At 35.8% G+C, this 16,475-nt stretch overlaps 1 protein-coding gene across 1 annotated transcript in view; it reads left to right on the forward strand.

The window, feature by feature from the left end:
• Window positions 1–9,782, forward strand: part of LOC145683926 (chymotrypsin-1-like) — a 100,578-nt gene extending 90,796 nt beyond the window's left edge. The window contains exon 8 of the mRNA XM_081755610.1: window positions 3,628–9,782. Within this exon, the coding sequence (XP_081611736.1) occupies window positions 3,628–3,825 (198 nt within the window). The 3' untranslated portion in view covers window positions 3,826–9,782. The remainder of the gene's footprint in view (window positions 1–3,627) is intronic.
• Window positions 9,783–16,475: the final 6,693 nt, after the last annotated feature.

The following is a 16,475-nucleotide window of genomic DNA, read 5'->3' on the forward strand; positions in this document are numbered from 1 at the left end:
TTTTCCATTTTCTCCCTCCACTTAGCAGGAGTCTCTTCAATTCTCGGAACAGTAAATTTCATTACAACTGTAATTAATATACGAACTCTCGGAATAACCTTAGAACGAACGCCATTATCCGTCTGATCTGTAGTAATTACTGTCGCCCTACTTCTACTGTCCCTTCCTGTGTTAGCAGGAGCCATTACAATATTTTAACTGACCGAAATCTTAATACTTCCTTCTTTGACCCTTCTGGAGGAGGGGACCATGTCCCATATCAACACCTATTCTGATTCTTTGACCACCCTGATTATATATTTTAATTCTTTCAGGATTGGGAATAATCTCATATCGTAACTCAAGAAAGTGGTAAGAACTAAACTTTTGGTGTCTTAGGTATAATTTATGCAATGTTAGCAATTGGATTTCTAGGATTCATCGTATGGGGTCATCATACATTCACTGTTGGTATAGACGTTGATACTCGCGTTTATTTAACTGCAGCTACAATACTCATTGCTACAACAGGAATCAAGGTATTTAGATGAATTGTCACCCTTCATGGTGCACAAATTACTTACTCCCCTTCGATTTTATGAACTTTAGGATTCATTTGCCTATTCACCGTGGGGGGCCTTACAGGAGTTATACTAGCAAATGCATCCCTAGACATTGTCCTATATGACACCTATTATGTAGTAGCACATTTTCACTATGTACTATCTATGGGGGCTGTATTTGCTATCATAGCAGGAATTATTCACTGATTCCCTCTATTTAGAGGAACAACAATAAACACAACCTGATTGAAAATTCAATTTCTAGCAATATTTATGGGAGTAAACATTACATTCTTCCCTCAACATGTCTTAGATCTAAGAGGAATGCCTCGTCGATATTCAGATTACCCTGATGCTTACACTACATGAAGTATAGTGTCAAGTGTAGGCTCATTCCTTTCCTTCATCGCTGTTTTAGGACTTGTAATTATTATATGGGAAACCTTTGCTAGTGCTCGACCAGTAATCTTTTCAGATCAGCAAACAACATCCATAGAATGATTCCAAAACTTACCACCCGCAGAACAAAGTTACGCAGAACTTCCTTTACTAACAAACTTCTAAGATTGCAGATAAGTGCATTGGGCCTAAGCCCCAAATATAAGATAATACTCATCTTTCTTACAAATGACCATTTGAAATCAACTAAGACTCCAAGATGATGCATCACCAGTAATGGAACAAATAGCATTCTTTCATGATCACAAAATACTTATTGTAACTATAATTACAGTACTTGTAGGATACCCACTAGCCTCCCTCCTAGAAAACACATACATTAACCGCAACGTACTAGAAGGACAAACCTTAGAAATTATTTGAACAATTCTTCTTGCCATTACATTAAGCTTTATGCTCACAGAAGTCACCTTACCATCACCGCTATTGCTAATGCCGAGTTTGAAATACTACAGAAACCCTTACACTGTAGATCTTACCCAAAATAACTTTCACTTGTTCCCTAAACATAAGCAGCACCTGCGAAGGACAAAGTTTGTCAAGAATGAGCGTGTTATGCAGACTGTCCAAGAATAGCGTCTAGCATAGCCATCAAGTTGTTTTAAAACTAGTATACGTGCTCTAGAACATAGATGAGAGAAGTGCATTACATTGAAGGGGAACTATGTGGAAAAAATATAGATCCTTTTGTATGAAACTAATACTGAGCAATATACAGTATGATAGATACAGATAGCATGTTTGTGGAGATTTTAAAGTTATTGCACTATTATTACGACTCTAACTTAATTTCCCACGTTCTGCTGTTTCCTGTGCCTCTGGGATAGTAGGAACTGTGAAAAAACACAACGTTAGACAACAATGGGAAAACCGAGAAACATTCGTAGTTGGGAAGAAGAAGGTGGCCTACAAATCAGTGGTTTCTTCAGATAACATATTTTGCCTCCATTACACATTAAGCTGGGATTCATGAAAAATTTTGTTAAAGCTGTGAATCCTAATTTGAAAGGATTTTAGTACCTACAGAAAAAGTTTCCTAAAGCCAATGACATATAAATAATGGAAAGCATTTTAATTGGTCCCCAAATTGAATATCACTGCACGTTCCAGTTTGAAGTTGTTTGAATGCAAAAGAGTTGGTGGCATCGAAACCTTCTGCCAGCATTATCAAAAGTTTCCTTCGTAGCTACTGAGCCGAGAACTATGAAGTGCTTATAAGTGAACTTCTATAAACTTACAAGGAAATGGGATACCGTATATCTCTCAAAATCTATTTCTTACATTCTCACTTGGACTTGATAAAATCTTCTAAGGTATATGTTTGTAAAATGTCTAATTTCGTTTCTACGTAAATATAAAATAAACAATGATTTAATAAGCAGAATGTAACGCATTACATTTAAAAAAGAATACTTATATATTTGTTTGGCTATTACAGTTGAATTCCAATGATACATATAGCCTTCTGTTTCGCTCTACTTTACTAAGGAGTTTTAATAATTTTGTTTCCTCATTTACTAAGCAGCAATCGATTCCAAGTAGTTCATTACGACATTCTCATAATTACCATATTTTAAAGTTCCACGTGCCTTCACACCATGCTGCATATAATGATGTGTTTCTACACCACGTGCTTGAAGTAAACAAATAATCTACAGGGAACAGCAACGAAGAATACCTCATCCACCGTCGTCAACATTCGACAAGTTACTTAGAGAAAGCTGTCAGCAATATTTTGGAATAGAAGAGGAAAGCATACCACACAAGACACAATCTCGCCCCGTTGTTGAACAATCTCGCCCGGTTGTTCAAACTACCAACTCTCTAAGATGCCAGGTCATTGAGAGCATCCAACCCCTCTCTAAGACGCCTGGTTACTGAGCGCCTTACCTTACCTACATGCTCTAAGATGCATGTTCATTCAGCTCCTATTCTTCTCTAAGACGATCGGTCATTAAGAGGTACTTAACCAATAAATTCTCGTCCCACTTTCTAAGACGTCAGGTCATTGAGAGTTACCTAACCAACACGCCCTAAGACCCCTGGTCATTGGGTTCCTTTCAGTTAAATAACAAATTACAAAATAATTAGAGAAACTTTACTTATTGTAACATATTGTATTCAAGAGGAGACTTTTATAATAAAAGGTGATAGGAAAGTCCATCCGAAACTTTACGAAGGAAACTTGACAATATAAAATGCAACATTTTAATATTTATTTCTTCATAAAATATATTATACAGCTTGTAAATGAATTGTTGTAGAGTTGAAAGAATTGATCATGAAATATATATATATATATATATATATATATATATATATATATATATATATATATATATATATATATATATATAGCTTATTCGTAGTTACGAAATACTACTATACTGCTGTTATATATAACCAAAGAACAACATCTAGCTCCTACACAAGACATAGTTGTCTCATTCTATTTTGAATCTGGTCTCATTTCAATAGCAAATCTATGTCTACTTTAAAAATTGGTCATTGGAAAAGAAAATTTGTTATGTGCATACGTAAATTAACAAATGTAGAACTAACTATATTGCATTCTTCTTTATTTAAGACATAAATGTACAAACTAAATTTAAATTTTATTTTGCAGGGTGATTCTGGCAGTCCAGCTGTAGCAGATGATATTGTTGTGGGAGTTGCATCAATGGGAAATAAATATTGTACATCGGGAACATTCTCACCAACAGCATATGTTCAAGTTCGGCTGTATATCGATTGGATTCAAAGTATAGTTGGAGATGTCTATACAACCACCTATCTACCCTCGAAACAAAAGATACAGTATTAAAATTATCTTTTCTGTAATAATTCGTAATGTATATATGTGCTACAGATCTGTAAATATGTACACTCATGTCCAAAATTATTGTCGCATATCTTTAAATATATTGTTGTAGGAATATAATCTAATAACGAATTCGCCCGGTATTTCTTATAATGTTAGTATGTGTATAATCGGCAAAGACATACTAAATTCCATGATAAAAGAGCAGTAAATAAGAAGAATAAAACGAAAATAAAATTTTCTTGTCCATTATCAACATTTTATTTTACTCATTCTAATTTTCGTAATTATAATTTTTTTCCTATGAAATTTACAACAAATATACATTTCCCGGTTATACACGCAGTATCGGTATTAAAAGTACCCTGCAAAATTATTATCCAATTATATTCTTACAAGAAGACGGTTATAGATATGCGACAATCATTTTGGACATGAGTGTACATAATTAATGAATATTAAGTTAATTACAAAACACCTTATAACTTAATTACAGGTTAATCTTGAACCATAAACTTCACCCAAAACTCACACAAAACATCGCGTAACTTCCATAATCGTTCATAGCTTTCGCACGGGTAGACATACAAATTCATGATCAGCTGGAACGTCAAAATATACCCCAATATCCAGAAATTTTCAAAATTAGTAATTGGTCATACCATATGTAACGTAAGTAAATGAAAACAATGTCACGCAAATAACAAACCATTCAGGATGAAAATGGTCAATACCACTATACCTCGAAAAGTTTCTATCTACGTAAGTACAAGACTGATTCATAAGTGCTTCAGTAAGTTAAAAACAGGTTAATATGTAAAGTACTCCCCGGCATCCGGTTCTAGCCAGCTTCCTGTAAGTTGCTCAGTATCACATTATTTACTTAAAGACAAACAAATCAGTCAACTACTCTTGTTTCCTCTTCCTGCTGGTTGTTTAAGCATCGTGATTTCAAGAAGTGGGCCATAGACTGAAACAGGTAGTAATTCGAAGAGGCAAGGTCAGGATAAAATGCTGAGTGTTTCAGTGATATCAACCTGCTGTTGTGTTGTTTTAAATCGACTGCTGTTTTACGTTACCCTTTTACAGCAAGGTGTGCGCTTTCAGTTCATTAAGGTAGGATCCTTTCAGCATAGTGGAGCATACCTCCACTCCAACGGTTTGGAGTAAAGGTTGGCATTAATCTTTCGACTGCTAGAATTAAACTTGAAGTGAATTACCCCATAGCATTTCCGAAACACGCACAGAGCAGGAATTCATGCTCGAAAAGAATCTGTTTGTCAACCGGTACTAGAACCTGGCTTTGATGAACCACTGTTTTTGCATTCCCATTTCGAGCACAAAGTTTCACTTTTCTTTGCATGTTAAAATCTATTTCGGGAAACGTACATCCACTCTCCTCTGTGGCTACGCTGAAGTTTATTCATATAGCACAATGCGACAACTTCTAATGGTTCTTCCGAGTTCGTGAACGTGACGAATTACAGCAGAATGGGACATGCCGAGATTACTTGATAAGCGTGTACTTGTTAACAAACTTTCCTCAATGGCTCGGAGTATAACCTTAGAATCAATTATCCTGACGCGCTCGGACCTTGTTAGCCCTTGACATTTTTACAACCAGCGGAAATTTCTGGATCCGACGAGATGCTGAGCTGTTGTTCGCTGCACCTTCCCCTATATTGTTTTGCTTCCGGGGCGTTATGAGCGATTTGGAAATCATATAGTAATATATCACATATCAAATGTTCTTCGAGATTTATGGTCACTTTTCAAAAAAACCTGTCTGCAGAATCTGATGGCGTGATGGCCTCCGTGCTATATATTTATCTTGCTATCTCTTGGGTTAGTTTGCGCTTACGTTCGATTACGGTATATAATCGCGCTTGCTGTTTGAGTTTATATGACTTATGACTAATCCGTGTACATAAACAACTCAGAACTAGCAGCAGTCTCAGTACCTGAAAATGAAGGAGTGACCTAGAAATTATCATGACGCCTTCTGAAATATGAAACGGATTTATGAAGAAATACCCTGTCAGGTTATTTGTTAGTTTCGCTAGTTACCTAAGCATTTTACTATTCTAACAACTGGTTATGTAACAAAGAGTATCGTGTCTTGCCTTACTACGATTTTGGGCTCTGCATAGCGTCAGCGGTTGGCGTTGTAAACATAAGATTTAAAAGTTAGAAAGAGATGCCAGCTTTACGGACCTAAAAAAGTCTAACATTGAAGATGTCAAGGATGGTACAAGGTAGTGTGATACAATACACGTCAGAAAGCCGGAACTCACGGCGTTTTGTGTTGTAGGCGTAAGGTGAACATAGTTTTCAACGTAGATCACTTTCATCGCTATCACTTTTCGGAACTCTGACTAGACATTTTAATTCATATCGTCTTAACTGCATGAGAAAGTAGTTTTTTTATTTATTCTTTCCAATTAGTAAGATTCATACTAAATCACCAAATATGCAAGTATTTAATATAGTTTACATACACCTAAAGACGACATTCAATGTATGATTGTACGTGTTGTTGATTATAGTAAAATAAATAAAAGTGATTATTGAAAAACAGTGTTTTGTATTATGTATAAACAATTATGTCATTCAGTTCACTTTATCTATAACACCGTAACAAATTATAAACTAAGAATTTCGTACTATAGCAGAACATAATCAGCGTTGGTTCTTAATCAAGATGATTGAATAGACTGTAAAAGGCGCTGAAAATGAATGGACTTAAATCAAATTTAATTGTTTTTAAAAAATACTAATATAAATTAATTTTTCCTGAACTGCACAATAATTAAGAAGTTTGCTAATAAATGTAAAATAACAACAATCTCACAATACAGTTAAAAATGTTACTCAGTATATAAGACTGTTTAGAGTTTTTGTTCTACACGTCCACCATCGTCTCCACAATTAACAAGAACTATTTTCCTATATGATAAAGCTAATTGGGAACAATACCGGACTGATATCAAAACCGCAATGGATCAGTTACAACCACCAACTTCTGAAGCTGATCTGAACAATGTCGTTCGTAGCAGTACAACTGCTCTTAACGGTAGTGTTCCAAAGTATATTTCTACGTACCATGCTAAAACATATCAGCCAATATTACCACCACAATATCTTATACTCGTACGAAACTCCAGGCCGTATTTTCGTGAATATGAGAAGACCCAGAATATTTGGCCCAAACACGTCGACGGCAACACACAGTTCACAATTATATAGTTTCCCATAAAAGACTTACATGAACTAAAACGTGCAACAAATTGAACATCAAAACACACTGCACAAGATACTGGAAACAGTGCCGCCTGTTAACTGGGCAGCAATACAGTACTTCTTACCCTCTTGTCCAGGACGATCAGCCTTTGCACACTGATCAGGCGAAAGCGGATGTATTCGCATGTCACTTATGAACAGTCTTTACGCTGCCTCTTTCCACATATCGTTTAAGTCCCCGCATTTTTGAACCAGCAATCAACCATCTGCTTGAACCATCAATCACACATGAGTTGGATACCTCACATCCTTTAAATCAGGAAATTACCTCTGATGAAATAAGAGATGCTTTAAAGCGGAAAGGTAATGCAGCACCTGGTTTTGATCATACATCTTATCGAGTCCTCAAAGAGTGCTCACTAAAGTTTTTTCTTTTCCTGGCATCGATTTATAAGTTTACTTTAAGAAACGGATATTATCCACAGGACTGGAAGATGTCTAAAGTTTGCATGTTTTTAAAATCAAACAAACCACCTCACTCCGTGAAGTCATACAGCTGATATTTACTTTGGGAAAATTATTTGAGGAAATACTGGTGCGTCTTCTCCATCCATATCTAAATGATCATCACTTTTTACCTTCTCATCAGACAGGATTTCGTCCATATTATAGTCTTGATGATCAATTACTCCGTCTTACCACTATTATTACAAATCATTATAACAAAGCACTACCGTCCTGCCTCATACTCATGGACCTTGAGAACGCATTTGCTCGTATCTGGCATTATGACTTATTCCATAATTTTTTAAGTTCGCTGTTCCTCTCAATTACCTTGGAGTTATCTACTCTTTTATATTAAACAGTGTTGCCTATGTTAATATCAACGGCTCTCTACCTACTGCCGATCTTCCCCTATACTTGAGTGCCGCAAGGGTCAAGTTTATTACCTCTTCTGTACATCCTATATACCTCCGACTTACCACCTCCTTCACCTCTAAATATCTCTTCCAATATGCGGATGATACTGCTTTTCTTACACTCTTTAAAACAATTCAGGAGATTAACGTCAATTCGCTGACTACAATTACAGACTTCCTTCGCTGGTGCAATAAGTAGAAACTTACCGTTAATGAAGACAAGACATAGATTTCAGTTATTTTACTCGCTTTTGGTCATGTAGCCTGGTGTTCAGCACCCCAGAAGTTCTATAACAGATTAGAGATACTCGAGCGTCATGCCTTTCGGCTAGCATTTCGCATTAAACTACTTTACCATAATCAAGATTTCTACGACAAGATAAACTTTCCACCGCATGTACAACACATTGCCCACTTACGTAGAAAATATATAGCTACTTGCCTTCACGACTACAATTATATTTTTCTAGACACCATATTTATAGATTTGAAGCAAGAATCACAGTTCAGATACTGTTATACGCCACTAAGCATTTCTACCTTCCATTTATGCTCGCACTCTACCGGGTGATCATCATCATGTCAGATTTTTCTAACGACAACTCATTCACCATGACATTCCTCATCTTTCTCCATAATGGCACACACCACTAACAAAGGTTTCCCAATGTTTTCTCATCAGTCTTGAGCCATCACAAACAGAAAATTAGCCCACATTCGTGATACTTACAATTGTTTTGTGCTGTGATGTCAAGTGCATTGCATTCATAATCATCACTCGACTGACGTTCTTTCAAATTCGACCTTATTTGAATTCCACTATTGATTATATAGTTGTACATTTATTCCGTTGCATTCTTAGCACCTTTCACTGTTCTTTATCATTTCACTTCATTATATATTTCTTTTATATTAGTTATTTATATTTATCTTGCATATGTTAGTTTTTCTTTATATTCCCAAATCTTCTTCCTAAAAAAATCAGTTCGATATAAATAAATTAGTACTCAAGAATGATTTGGAAACGAACCAAATATATTATATCTTCAATCCAATGTAAAACTGAATATGACGCAAAAGACGATCTTGAAGATTGCAATTAACTATAACCCATATTTCCATCCATCTTTACAGTTACACACAATAATGGCCAGGGTCGATTTTCTTTCCGTAAAATTACTTTACTCGTCTGGGTACGAAGTCATATTATCAATACGAACATAATTAGGATATGGTATTCTTAGATAAATATTCAAGCTGCATTTTAATTACTATATATATACATACATACATATATATATATAACTTTCAGCATAAATCCGTTAATGTAAGTATTACTGAAAATTGTTTGGTGTAGAAAATGGATACATGTCTCCACTACATTCGTAAGTAATTTATTAATTTCTAGCGCTACTCTTTATCTTACAGTTACAGTTAACGCTAATGCTTGTAAATTGATTCACTATGTACTACCATCGTACACAGTGGATCATATATGCGTAAACAGTATATCAAACGAATAATGTATTGAAAGTAATGAATGGAAACTTATAAAGGGATTCATCACCTGAAAATTTCCAAATCTACATAAAATTGTAAGCATTATAGTCAAAATCTGTACTATTACTCAAAATACAAAATAAATTATCAAATTCTAAATAAAAATGAGAATTGAATTATTGCAGAACTGAACTATTAGAAGCGTCTTAAAAGCATACAGTAAAAGTTAGAAGTATTCGTACACCGACTGCAAGCTATGATCAAATGGCTGTAGTTCCGAATTTATTCGAAATAGAACATTGAAATAAACGATACTGCATTCTCCATTAAGTTGTTTATTATTTACAAAACAAACATTCCGTAAATGCGAAAACATAGACAAATAAGGGCAAAGGAAACTGAAATGAACATGGTTTTGATGTGTCTAAAGTATTCGTGAACTTACCAAATGTCCAGAAAGAAAATGATTGTGTATGATTCAATACTTGATCGAGTACCCTTTGGTCATAGGGCGCTTCGGCATCGAGTGCACAAAATGTCGAGTATCTTCGACTGTTATAGAAACTCATTCCTCTTCAAGTGCAGTTCACAAAGAATGTTTACTCGTAATGCTGCGCTTGCGGAGTTTCTTTTCGAGTATATACCATAAATGCTCAATTGGATTGAGGCCAGGCGATTAAGGAGAAGTAGTCAGTTGCTTTGGCACATTGCATAGTAACCAGAGCTTTGTATGTTTGGGATCATTGTTCTGTTGAAATATAAGGTTATCTTGCAGGCCAATTTGATTAGCACTAAAACGTAGATTTTTCTTCAAACTGTGAATGTACATATGCTGGTCCACAATACCGTCGATAATTGTCTGCTTCTCCACTCCCGTAGCACTCATGCACCTCCAAACTAGCACTCCCTCACATCCATGTTTGACGATTGGCAGCAGATTTTTTGGGTCCATCTCTGTATTTGGATTCTGCCGCACCATTTGTCTACCGTCGGAAGCAAACACATTAAATTTACCCTCTTCTGAGTACTGTATATCACTTTTTCCCAGACGACCACATCTTTGTTGAAGTAAGATTTTGCAGACTAGAAGGGTTTCTTCCTATTCACATAGGAAAAAAATCTTTCGAGCAACACGACCATTATAACATAGTTTGTTGAACGTACGATGTACAGTGCTTTTCGGAACCAACACCTGATATGGCTGCTTTTGCCACCAACTGCGGTGTACTGATTCTTGGGTTTTTAATTTTCATTCAGCAGTATACTGTTACATCGTCAAAACATCTGTGGACGTCCACTTCACAGCATGTTTCTATTCAAAGTTGTGTAACCAATGTTCAAATTGCTAACACTGCTAATAGAATATCCCTGCTCCGTCACTAATTCCACTGCTTCTCTCACCGAAATATCTTTCACGTTGCATATTCTGTGTGTCTTTCCTCGAGGTCAAACTATTACTCTCTAACTTTAACATGAAAGCAAAAGCTCCGTGACATGCCAATATTATGACGTGTATTTAAATGAGTATGCCAAATATATTGAACTACTATAAACACAATGAGGTACAGAGCGGATCAATCCACTGCGTACTACACCGAAGTGATCCACTGTGTACTTGTTGGTGTTAACTCAAACAATTGCTTACTACAAGGACTATTAAAAAGAAATACAAAATAAACTATGCCACATTACAAATGCATTCTTACCTACTTTCCCAGTCCGTGATATTGTAAATTACAGGATAACTCACAGCGTCACAATATTCACTTCTATTACTCTATTTTTTACATTGCCATGAGAAAAACAGATTTCTTGCTTCATCACACGAGAGAAGCAGCCATTGTTTTTGACATTTAACTCATAATTGCGTAATGGGAAAACAGAACAAATAACATCCACTAGGTGAATTTGTGCAATAAATATATATATGGGGCCGGATCCAGGATTTCCTGAGGGGGTGCACCATTAGCTACCAATACATTTGAATAAAATTTATTTTTTAAATGCCTTGAGGCATCTGTGACGTATATTAGGAATTGACTTAAACTATTGCTTTTGCAAAAATCCGTTTTCTTTTAATTTCGAAACGGAAACTGACTCGACATTTTCGGAAGGAATTGCTATTTTGACTGAAAGCGTTTCACTTACCCACGAAAATAGGAAAATTAGTTAGAACAAAGATAATCATTCCTTAAAATGTTACTTCATATATAATTATGTTATAACTTAGTAATATTAATAAGACGTCTTTCTAAATTACATTCCATTCCAAATAGTTATACACCGTATCTTGTCTAGCTGTATAACATTGCCAGGAATATCACTAGTGCACGATTTGATAAAGACGTCACATTCTTAAAAATATTAAATTACATCTTTAAATCTAAAAAGTATTCGAATTGACTTCAATTCAAAGATTTATCTACTGTTAGATCAAGCTCAAATTCTCTCCTCTTTACGCATTGATCGTTCAGAACTTGCTGACATTGCAAATTGATCTTCTTTTCCATTAGTTTGATTATGGGATACTGATAACGATTTCCTTTACCAATAACATTTATACGTACTAATCTGCTTGCTTTAATATTCATCACAACTTGTTCCTGTTTCCTACTTTCATCTAACAACAAATATCTCGTGCTACTCTTGTGGAACATAACTATCATTTAACAATTAATCATTGGCTGTGGCATTGTTAACATCGCTATAAATTCGTTTGTTTACGCTATTATTATTGGATTGTCATTAACTGTATTATAATACTGAACTCGACGTTGATTACGATCCAAACATCATCCTGATCATTTACGACTGTTGCAGGAGAACGTATTATATACGAAGTGAAAATCTGGTTTTAACATAGTTCACAGTTGTTCACTACATCCAGAAAACTACTTACTTGCAGACTCCAATTTTATTATCTACGAGCGGGACATTTTTCTCTTACTGATTGAAGAGAGCTGTCACACAATAGTGGTATGACGTATGCCTAACTCGTTTCCAATGGCAGGAACACTTTTCAGAAGCTCTGCTTCCATATTGTTCTTCAACAGCTCTTCCGAACATGATGTTGATCGGAACTTAAGAGATTAATGTTCTAATGTTTTGTAGCTAAAACGAAATTTGACAAACCTTTACCCCAGAATTCGGAAACATTAGTATTTACATACAACGTATACTCATTCCTGTGTAATTTCTTGACTCTATTACGAAAGGCTTCGTAGCTCTCCAGCCATTGAGCTTTAAAATTTACTTTCTCTCGTTTTCGACAGCTTATAACTTTGGAAGGAAGCATTTTTACCCCATATGTTTACTACACATTTTTGCATACATTACTACACACTTTCAAGGTCTCCCAGAAAATGGCTATCTCCGTTATCATCAATATTTTAACCCTAGGAATATACAAGGCGTCCCACATAAAACCGGTACTCCTCACGCACGAAATTCAAGTAACACTTTAACAGCAACAATGAACTAACTAGCAATGAATAGGTAATAGTAACTTTAAACAGTTACTTGTTTATAAGAGGTGCTGGAAGTGGTGAAAATGGGCATCGCTGGCCTCATTTGCTGACATTACCATGAACACACTGTAATTCGCAAGGCGTGTGGTTGTTAATTTTCTAGTAATGTTCTGTTTAAGATCGTCTATTGTGTAAGGGTTGCCAGCTTATACTTTGCTTTTCAGTGTGCCCTTTAAATAAAAATCACACAATGGTAAGTCTGTGGACCTTCAGGCCGAAGGTCTCTATTGACAAGTCTGTCTTCAGGAAACACGTTCTTTCTGTGGGCGATATTTCTCACAACAACTAACGCAAGAACACATTGCTGCACTCAACTTTCAGATAAAATACAACGTAGCTAACTTTCGAGACAGTATTGTCACCCCACAAGCAATTTAACTAAATATGATTAACCGGTACGTGAGGCGTACCGGTTTTGAAAATGAAATGAAATGAAATTTTTGAGTTTTACGTCCCACGGTTATGCCGGTTAGGCTAAAGGAGACGGTGATGATGAGTAATGAATGAAATGGTGGAATGAAAGAAGTGGAAGGAAACGGGAGAACCCCGGGAAAACCCACGCACACGGTGTTTGTCCACCACAAAGTTCACTTGGCGGGAGCAGGGTTTGAACCCGAGACCCCTAGCACCAGAGGTGAACGCTCTACCACTGAGTACCGCGGCCCCCCGGTACCGGTTTTATATGACACACCCTGTAAAAGGGGTAAACCATTTATCTTGATACACCCTTGTAACTTTTAAACTAATAGAGATAAAACGCTGCATTTTCCCAGGCAGGTGTCATTGTGTTCGGCATAGTCTGCAATAGTATAAGTTAACAGTGTTCACAACCATGAAGTTGTATTCTATGTCACATTATTACACTTTTCAAATCTACATATTAAATAAAATTTACAATGTTATATTTGTGAGTCAGTGTTCGAAACTAATGAAACTACAGTATAACAAATAGCAGATTTTTAGTGGCCCCTACTGCAATAATAGTGCAAGTGAAACGTACTGAGAATGCACATTTAATGTACTTTAGTCTCTAATATTATGATCATGATAGGCCTATGATGGTTTTCTAATGAACGCGAACAAAGTTATATGGGATCGAAAATTTTACTTTTTTCAAAACTTTTATTTCGAAAACCTGCCTAGATAATTACAATATCCAATTGTTGTAGTTTTCGATAAATGTGAAAGTCACAATGCAGTTTACAATAACCTGATACAGCGAGCTGTTCTAGAGATACGGTGCAAATTATTAAAGCTTGAAACACTGCCTAAAATTATGTAATGCGTAGAATTTGTTGGAATTACACTTACCACACACCATTGCTGTAATGTTATAGAAACAAACTAAATCAAAAAAAGTTTTAAAAAGATCCCACAAATATACCATTTCAAGCAATATGTCAATTTCTCCATTTTTGTCGTATCTCCCGAATAGTATGAGATATCTAATTGATATAAACTGTGTTATGATCTTTAAGTCCATTAACAAGCATACGTAATTCAATATGATATTTATCTAAACATTTTGTTTAAATATAACCCTTTGAAAAAAGTCTGATTTTAATCTTTGTAACTTTGTTTCTACTTGTTTAATGAGCGTAGTATTTATCATTAAGGTACTTTCGATGTATATTGCCCTGTTTGTCCCACTTGCGTTATTACTATTGCACGTAGAACTCTCCAAAATTTGGTTGATTTTCGATGGTTGAAATACGATAGTTTGCAAAGCTGCATTACAATTGTGCTGTTGTAGTTTTCCGTTTTAGCGGTATATTAATACAAAATACGTAATGATCTGAGTAGTGCTGTTGGAAAAACTATAACTTTATGTAAGGTTAACAAGACTGTTAACCTTGTATTGTCCCCTATCGATGTCAAACAATGTTTCCTTGTCAATATTGTGAAAGTTCTTCCCTTTGAAAGTAGTAGGTAGAGCTAGGTTGAATAAATCAGAGTCCGGAATCTACTCCCACTACCTGTTTCTTATATAAATCTTATAACAAAATACAACATTATTTACAAAAAAAAATAGTACAATATAATTTTATTTAAGGCGAGGTAGAGAAAAGGCAATGTAGCCAAACACTTACAGCCTCAGGACAGGGTCTCTACAGAGCTCCGGGCAAGCTAAGTAGAATGATGTAGGAAACCCCAATGCTCCGAAGCAAGAAATGAGGGACATACCTCAATTTAGGTTTGGTGGGGCCCTAAAAAATTCAAGGTAATGAGGCCCTTTATGTACCCAGATAAACGTGGGCGTAATATATACAGAGATGAAGAAACTAGTGATATTTTAAAGAATAGGCTAACAGAAGGGAGACCATTACTACATCATGGGACTTAGACAACACGAAGCACTGTTGATATATCTTATTTATCGTCTCTCTTATATTTTCTAAATGCAAATCCAGTTTTTCCTTTATTTTTGGAGGCCCCCAAGAGAGTGGAACCCTAAGGTATAGCTTGTTTAGCTTATACGTAAATACGGCACTGGTGAGGGCTTTAAGAATCACATAGCCCCGAAGCAGGCTAAGCAAATGAGGTTGGAATCCCAACATACCTCCGAGCGAGCTAATCCAGGTGGAAGAGAAACCTAGAGTCGCGCAGCAGACTAGAGGCTTTGAAGTTGGGTTTCTTCTAGAGCTCCACGCAAACTAGAAGAGGGGAAACCATCACATAATGGGGTTTCTTCGTTGAATCTTTTCCCTTATATAGGCGCTCCGGTCGGCGGTGGCGCTGCTGCTCCCATGTCATCATGTGACTTATAGGTGGCGGTGATGGTCCTTTCTTTGAAAAAATCTTGTGGACATTTTCTTGTCAGACATAGTTGTAGATCAGTGGCTTATTTAGGATTTTGTTTCGGGGGACTATACACAACACCAGGAAGCAGGAGAGCAAATGCCCACCTGAGTTTCAGAATTAAATATATTTTTTAATCGATTGTCTACTAATATAGTAGGAAAAAACGTGAAACTCGTATGTTGGTGGAAGATCCTACCCCGCCCCCCCAGGCAAATCTGAAATGACGCTCCTGAAAACACATGTTGAATATTTGTAATCTTATTTTGAACTTAACTGGTTTCATTTTAGAAAAAAAAAGGAAATATTCAACTTTATCTACGTACGTTTTTATCTGAAAGAAAATATTGAGACAAGTTGAAGCTGAAATATACTGATTGCTGTATTAACGACAAGAACTACAGACTGGTGAATCTTATCTGATATGATACACACAAAATTTAGTCATGAATCTAACCTTTTATTTTATTCATAGAAGAAAAAGGAAGCACGCTCTTGGTCTATCTAATCTCCCCGGTTACTTATCCTCCTCTTGTTTTTTCTTTAAATTCTATTTACCTTTCTTTATAACTAAACGATGTAAATATTCCTTCGCTATAATAACTATAGTCCCGTTTTGTTGATATCCATGCAAGTTGGTGTGAAACACCAACTTCGTTTATCAGCT

Source organism: Thermobia domestica, chromosome 4 (assembly GCF_964235325.1).
Source record: "Thermobia domestica chromosome 4, izTheDome1.hap1.1, whole genome shotgun sequence".
NCBI lineage: Eukaryota > Metazoa > Arthropoda > Insecta > Zygentoma > Lepismatidae > Thermobia > Thermobia domestica.